At 44.5% G+C, this 7,829-nt stretch overlaps 1 protein-coding gene across 1 annotated transcript; it reads right to left on the reverse strand.

The window, feature by feature from the left end:
• Positions 1 to 1,298: 1,298 nt before the first annotated feature.
• Positions 1,299 to 7,253, reverse strand: Agr2 (anterior gradient 2, protein disulphide isomerase family member). Its single transcript, XM_035444886.1, has 7 exons — positions 7,115 to 7,253; positions 6,803 to 6,866; positions 6,638 to 6,690; positions 5,364 to 5,437; positions 4,229 to 4,292; positions 3,432 to 3,515; positions 1,299 to 1,348 (listed from the first exon to the last, which is right to left on the reverse strand). Exons 1-7 carry the CDS (start codon positions 7,251 to 7,253, stop codon positions 1,299 to 1,301), a joined length of 528 nt encoding a protein of 175 aa, XP_035300777.1.
• Between the last annotated feature and the right edge of the window lie 576 nt (positions 7,254 to 7,829).

Below are 7,829 nucleotides of genomic sequence, written 5' to 3' on the forward strand. Positions count from 1 at the left end.
AATGGAATACTCTCCCTTTTTCAAGACACGCAAGTTTCCTGATTGTGAGAGGTAAGCTCATGTCCCCATGATATTTCAGCTTAGGCTTTTGTGTCACCAGGTCACCCATGTGCTCACCATCCCTCTGAGAGGCAGAAAAGCACTCTGGGAAAGTCAACAGTGCCAAAGCATCTGTTCAGAAAAGAAACTATCCAGTGATGCTTCCCACCCTGAGAGCACTGGGGGCCAGTGGGGGCAGCTGGCAGGAAGCCCACACTATGTGAGAGATCCAGTGGGGCAGGCAAAACTACCTTACCGCTTCATGCTGGGCTTCCTTCTCCAAACAGCAGTGACCTCTGACCTAGATCTCACCACAGACCCTTGCTGCCTTTTGCCTCCTTCCAGTCCCATTCGGATAAGCTGAGGCAATCAGTCTGAGCACACTCTAGGCCTGGTTTCCAGCTCCTCCAGATTGCACCTGGAGAAGGGCACTTGTCTGCATCTCTAAGGCGTTCTTACAGTGTAGGCTAAGAACAGGCCCACTAGTGACTCTTCTATGTGCTAGAGAGTTTCTCTGAGATCACTAAGTGGAGCAAAAATCTGTCTGTAACTGAGTTACTAAGAGCGTTCCTAGGGGTTTCTACTAGTATGGGAATGGCTGTTTCTGCATGTGATTCTGTTCTGTATGGGTGTGTGTGTGTGGGGGGGTGTTGCCTTCCTCTATTATCCTTTACACTAAAGCATGCACTGTTTATTGCTTCTACAGGGTGAGCTCACGTCTTGTCAAGAATCCCCTATAGCGTGTCAGGATGACAGCAACAACATTGCTAGCTCCTATCTTTGTTGTGTGAATTAGGTTTGTCTTGCTCCTTCATGAGCATTTCCTGTGTTCAGTGTTGCCATTGAGTGAATGGCAACTGGAACCAAATAGCCTTTCCTTCCCTCCTTCCTCACTTTTTTTAATTTGAAAAATATGGTTTTTTTTTTCTTCAATTTTTGAGACAGCATCCCACTGTAGCTCAAGCTCGCCTCTAATTCAGGAAAGTGGTCCCACCTCTACAGGGATATCAGCCATGGCCTGCTATGCCAGGTTGGTCCAAATAGCTTTTTCTATGAAAAACCAATAGAAACAACCCTTCAGTTGGCGTATTCCCAAGACTTTATTTTTTAGAAAATCCTGCTTCACTGTAGATAATAATATTGTTTCCCCACGTATGGGTGTTTAAAAAACACATCTGTTGTAACATTAAACTGTAAGGTAATCAGCCAGTTCACAGTGCTTCTGCCTTCTCATCACCCGGTGCAATGCACAGTTGGCTCTACAATTCTGTCTTTAGCAGTTTGAGAGCTTTCTTCATGTTGTCCAGCACTGGTGGGACAAAAATTAGGACAGTTAAGCTACCATTAGAAATGACATTGTGGTTTGAATGAGCATGCCCCCCCCCCCCCCCCGAGGCTCAAATATTTGAATGCTTGGTCCCTAGTTGGAGGAACCGTTTGGGAAGGATTAGGAGGTGTGGCCTTGTTGGAGATTTATCCCTGGGGCCAGGAAGGCTTTGAGTTCCAAAACCTCAGACCAAGCCCATTCTTTCTCTCTCTCTCTGACTCCTGCTTATGAATCAGATGTGGGTGCTTAGCTGCTGCTCCAGCACCATGCCTGCCTGCCTGCTGCCATGTTCCCACCCTCTGAAACTGTAAGCAAGCCCCAATAAACTCTTTCTTTGACAGTAAGTGTCCTTGGCCATGGTGCTTCTTTATAACTATAGAAAAGTAACTGAGACAGACACTGGTGGTACAATAAACCCAGGCACTTGGGGACTGGGTCTATTGTTTGACAGGAGTGTGTCCTATTGTCTTAGTGGGAATAGTTGGTAATCTTATTGTTACTTTTCTCTCTATAGTGGAGTAAAACGTTGGCAACCCAGTTCTCAGTGTTCTTAGTTCTTTAGTAGTTCTTCTTTCAGTTTCTTCTTCCCAGAGCTGCACAAACTCTGTGTCAGAAAACTGTTTTGGTTAGTGTAGAAGCAAATTTAATTTTAATTTAATTAGTTATCGGGACAGAGGCCCACCATGTACTTCTGGCTGGTCCAGAAGTTGATGTGTAGGTTAGGATGGCCTTAAACTCACAGAGATCTCCCTTTGGGTGCTGGGATTAAAGGCATGGACCACCACAGCTGACTTAAAAGCAGATTTTAAATTATGCTCATGAAAAATGTTAGCAGGTGTGGGCAACTACTGCAAGTTATTTTAGAAGTCTGTGGCATACCAAATGAGGACTGTCAGCCTGCCAATGGTTTTTGTACAGATGAATTCTCCCATCCCCACAAAAACTTTGTACTTCACAATGGGACAGGCTCAGAGAGGCTGGGTTGTTTACTTAAGTCACACAGTGGACAAGTAATGAGACTGCTGCTTCAGAGCCCAAACTTGAGATCATTATCCCTTCAGTAGCGCCTGATAAAATGGAGCAAGGTATCTGGGGGATGTTCTGAGTGGCTACTATTCACTTCTACAAGTAATTATTCAACAGGGAAGGCATGGTGATCTTATCTGTCTGGGTATCTGCCCTTAATGAGTTCCACTTTATGAAAGCAAGCCCCGAGACTCATAAATGCCCACGCTTGGAACATGCTGCCCTTTGTACTGGAGACATTGCTAATGAGCTGTGGGAGTGCTCACATTCTCTAGGTCCAGGCTCCCCCACCCCCACCCCGTGTAATGACTATCCTAAGTCTAATGACCATCTAACAGAAAGTTCTGTGAGGATGAACATACCGCCAGTGTGCATGCAGAGTAATGGGGCCGGTGTGACTCCAAAACCAAGCTGCGTATGGGTTATGCCTAAGATTCGCACAGGGAGGTTCTAGGAGCCACTGCAAGTGACTAGACCTGGTCCTAGGACAAAAACCCAATGTCTTCCCAGAAGAACTAGTGTCACAACTCATATATTCTTGAATTGTTGGCCTCATCTGCCTCAAGTCAACCCCTCTCCCTCATCTTTCCCCTCCCCCTCACGTTTGGCAGCCAAGAAAGTGAGTTAGCCACTCTCCAGGTCATTTGCCCACGATCTCAAAGGTGAACCTGAGTTTAACCACAGCAACATGGACTAAATTATTTCCCTTCTCATTAATTGGGGCGGGGGGCGGCGAAGCAAGCCTATGGTGACTTCTGCGGCAGTTCTGTGACAGAAGGGTTTGTGGGCTCTTGTGCAGGGAGAGAAGTTGAGGGGCAGACTGTGCTGATAGTTTCTCCTGGAGAGGCCGATAGCTCAACTGAACGATTCATCCTTCACTGAGATGTTTACAACGTGGAGTGAAGCATGTGATTTGCGGACAGGTCAAACTGGTTCTCAGGTACCCCAGGACAGAGAGAGGTCTAGCCCATCTCAGTCGGGGTCTCTCCCCATCACTATAGCAACAGGGATCTCCGACCGAGCTGGAGGCAACACTTACACAGAGCCGTGTCGGAAGGTTCGTAAGCGTAGAGACGGTTTGAGTATCTTCCAGTGATGTCCGCTCTCACTGTCAGGGATGGGTCTGCAAAAATAGAATGAAGATGGAACACTTCTGCTTCCAGGGAGCCCCTATTGTGTTTTGAAGCTGTTGTGTCCTTGCTCCACCTCGTCTCTTTTCGGGAGTTACCACCGGAGTAGGGCAGAGCAGTTCAGGGAACATTGACAGCTTAGCTCCACGGTGCTGTCTTTTACTTTTAATGCAAGCTTTGATGAATTACCCGGGATGCCCATTTGATGAGCTCTGCTAGGTAGTGGGCTTACTTACAATTTAAGTGACTATGACTGGTTAAAGCCAAACGTCATATATTTGTGATGCCATTCAATGAACACTTATTGAGAACTTATCACAGGATCACACTGGGCTTATATGGAGAGCAGAAACACGTAGCTCTGCCATGTTAATACATAAGGACCAAGTAAAAGCTGAGTAATTGGTAGCCGATGGTGAAAACATGGCCCTATCTTTCTAGATGTGCTTGGAGCATAGGATGGGAGTTAAAATGAACAGGGGAGAGAAGTGTTTGTGGAGATAATAGTTCACACTTTCTGATGAAAGTGTATGTGACACTTAGCGTTATCCTGCCCAGAATCCCATGCTCCTTGCTAGGGGTCGGTGACCTCACAATGATGTGGCTGGTGAGGTATGGGTGGGGAGGTGTGATGTTGGGGGAGACAAGCTATGGCTGCAGTTGCAGAATCTTCAGTGTGTCTTGTGTCACTGGAACCTCCACTTACCCACAAACAGAATTCTGGGGACATATTGGCCATCAGGAGAAAGATGCTTATCTGTTGTTTCATACTGTGATCAAAAAACAAAACAAAAGAAAAACAGCTGTATGTTATTCTTTAGGTATTTTCAAACTTACCAATGCAAAAAAGTGTCTGTTAAATCTTTCTGGAACTAGAAAGGGCACTCACCATGAGTGGTGAAACAATTAAGAGAGGGTTGGGGGACTGGAAAAGGGTTATAGAGTATATAAACAGAAGTAGGGCTCTAGGGATTAGCAAAGAGACTAGTCGGGGTAGAGGCGCAAAAACAAAGTGCATATGAAAGTGCCATAGTGGAACCCATTACATTTAAAACTAATTTAAAAAGCTAATCAGAAAAGAGACTGTGTCTCTCAGTGTACCATGGGCCTAAGGTACTGCCAGGGAACCTCTCTGCAAAAGTTCACAACACAGATGAGAAGACACGTGTCACAGAGCAGAAAGAGCAGCCTGTGATACAGGGCAGGAGGCAAGAAGCGAAGGGATGTGATACTCAAAAAGAACCAAACAACTCAAGGAGGAAGACTTGGAGGAGCTGTGATTGGACCGTTTGTTAGAGAGTGGAAGCCTGGCTAAGGCGGGAGGGTTGGTGATGGAGAAGTGAGACAGGATTCCTCCTGAAGCGAAAGTCCAGGACGCATGGGAAGATCTGGACAACCAGAGCTCTCGCCCATGGAGAGAAAGAAGTTACAGGGATTTGTGAGCCAGGACTCGAAGGAGATGGGCAAAGGCAGTGATTTGCAAAAATACCGAAAACCGGTTACTATAGCAGCACAGAGATCCTGACCATTAAAGAATATTTTTCAGATAAGATTATTAATTACAATAAAACATGTGTGCCACATAAATTACTAAGAAAGAGGTGGAGGACATGACTCAGTGGCAGAATGTTCCTTGGCATGTGCCAGGTGCTGGCCCCAATGCCAGTAATGCAAAATTTCAAAATAAGATTATTAATAAAGTAAAAGATTGTGGGTTTCTCAGCTGTACGATGGGATACTGGGATGAGATTCTAGTTAATGCAGCATGACTGAGATGCACAGAAAGGGCGAATCAGACGTTGAAGCCAGAGGAGACATGGGTGATGATGAGGGGAACTTACAACCAGGTTGAGGAGAACAAACTGCTCTGCCAATTTCTGGATTTCCTTATTTTCAGCAAACACTTTCTTTAAAGCTGTAATATAAGAAAAAAAGCAATTGTGCTTTATCTCAGTTTTGATTAGGACTTTTGCTTTCTCTTTTCTTTTAAGTTGAAAAGTGTTTTAAATACAATGCCTACGTTGCCCCTCCAGCAAATGATTTGTGATGTTACTGAGTAACTATGTTTTGGCAGACATGATTTTATACACTAGGGAAAATACCTTGAACAGAAAAGCACACTTCCAGAGGTCAGATGCTTGTGTGGGAACCACAGCATAAACCAATGCATACTACATATGTAATTTCATATAGTTATACATACACAGGGGACAAATAAAGTGAGGTGAAGGCTTAAAGAGCTACTAATTTGTCTTGGCACATCTCTTTTAGGAGGTGACTCTGAGGTCAGAGAGTGTCCAGACCATTGGGGACAGGTTGCTATAAAGCCTTGGTTAATAGGGATGAGCTGTATGAAGGCAGGCTGGATAAAGTGGGAATATGTGATCTTGACAGGAAAGGGAAACCAAGCTCCGGCTGGATGGATTCCAGGAATCAGGCTTTAAATTTTCTTGTGATGAGAAGCCACCCGGGGCACACGAGTGAAGGATCTGAGTTGTATTGAACAGCTTCAGTCTGGCTTCTGTGTAGAGGGCTGACTGCTGTAGTCAGTGGTGATAGGTTTGGTATGGTGGACAAGGTGCCATGTTGGCTTGGATTAAGGTGGTAGCATTGAGGTAATAGAAGGCATTTGGATTTGGGCAAGAAGAGCTACCTAATATACAAAGACCAGCGGGAAATGAAAATACAGAGCCCCTCATGCTAGAATTATTAAGTGAAGACAGCATTGAGTATATTGCACCAAACATGGGGAGCCTGAACAAGTGGGCAGGTTGCATGTGTGGGAAGCTAGTGCTGACTGGAGATATCTTTTAACAGTAAATCCAATGGTATTTGTTGATATATCGCATGAAAAAGATGGAAGAAGTTAATCGATGAACCCCAGCATTTCTTAACCGCCGAGCCATCTCTCCAGCACCCCCATCCACAGCATTTCATACTCAAAATATGCAACAATAGTTAATTCAAAACATGGAAACATCCAAATGTCTTTTTAAATGTTTTAAGATATTCTTTCTTGTTTAAACAGTGCTAGGTCCTAGGTACGTAAAGATGAGTGATCCAAACCCTGACCCGACACAAAAGCTTCTAAAAGAAATTTAGGAGAACAGAGTACCTTGACTGTGTGGGCATTCGTCCAAGTGATGAATGATCATCAAGGGTCTGTTGCTGCGAGAGAGAAGACATTATGGGATGTTTATTAGGATGCCATGAACACCTGATAGTCACCACTAGATGGCGCTCATGAGAGACTCCAGGAGCTTCATGTAACCGGCCTTACCTGGTCTTGGATTTGTATAAGGCTTCTTCATATGTCTGAGTCCAGATGAGCTGATCGCCCCAACCTAGAACAAAAGGAGTTGGTATCTTTAAATCCACCACAGTTTCAGGCTCAAGCCTGTTGAAAAGTGATGGTAAAAACCCAGATAATATGTACTTAGTACTAAAGAACAAAAGCCTCCGGAGCGGGAAGACCTGATTATTAACTATGCTAAATCTAGAAAAAAAAAATCCACAAATATCTTCAGCAGACACATTTAATACCTTTATGAATTAAGTTGCAGCTGGGAGCCAGCAAAAAGTTGACACCTACCTCTGGAGAGGGTCTGGGGCAGTTTGGGCCGGGAGTCCTTTGGGTCCTTTTTGGCTCCAGGTTTGACTGTGGTATCTTTGGCCAGGGTATAGGAGAGGGCCACAAGAAGCAGGAATGCTGACACTGAAATTTTCTCCATGGCAATCTACACGGGAAATAAACAGGAAGGAATTAGACTCTACAGAGTGTATCACAACAGTGGAAAGCAGCGGGAACCGGGTTACGCTGAGATAAGATGGGACAGGAGTGGACAGGAGGAGGAGTTTCCCAGGAATGCTTATTGAGGTGTCCAGCCATTGTCTATCTGCCTTCACTGTCTTCACTTTCTCTATCAGTGAATACATAATATTTGTTGTATCTTATCTTACAGTAGAATAACACATATTTTTTAAGGAAATATATAACTAGGTAGACGCATATATTTGGCTGCTAGGGAAATGCACATTTAAAAGTTATACTAAAAAGCATAGTAATGGTAGGTAATTTGGGGTACCTCTTTCCCCCCTTTCTCACTGTGTAGATGAAGACTCTAAAGTTCAGAGAGATGAAAAGATTTTGGGGATGAGTTCAGAGCAAAAGTGTTAACTCCCGTCTCTTTTCCTGAACATTCACCCTTACAATGGAAGCGACAGCTTGCCTTAAAGAATGGATGTCAATAACATGACCACATCTTACTTCATTTACAGAATGCTGGCTTCTTCTCTGGAGACTCGTT

The sequence above is a fragment of the Cricetulus griseus genome, chromosome 5 (genome assembly GCF_003668045.3).
Source record: "Cricetulus griseus strain 17A/GY chromosome 5, alternate assembly CriGri-PICRH-1.0, whole genome shotgun sequence".
Lineage (NCBI taxonomy): Eukaryota > Metazoa > Chordata > Mammalia > Rodentia > Cricetidae > Cricetulus > Cricetulus griseus.

Bases quoted from the DNA above. Each gene is read 5' to 3' on its own strand.
- Agr2 (XM_035444886.1), bottom strand. From the start codon at position 7,253: ATGGAGAAAATTTCAGTGTCAGCATTCCTGCTTCTTGTGGCCCTCTCC. The intron at 5,438-6,637 runs GTACTCTGTTCT...CTTATATTACAG, and splicing joins CGAATGCCCACACAGTCAAG to CTTTAAAGAAAGTGTTTGCT. The intron at 3,516-4,228 runs GTAAGTGGAGGT...CTATTTTTGCAG, and splicing joins CCCCAGAATTCTGTTTGTGG to ACCCATCCCTGACAGTGAGA.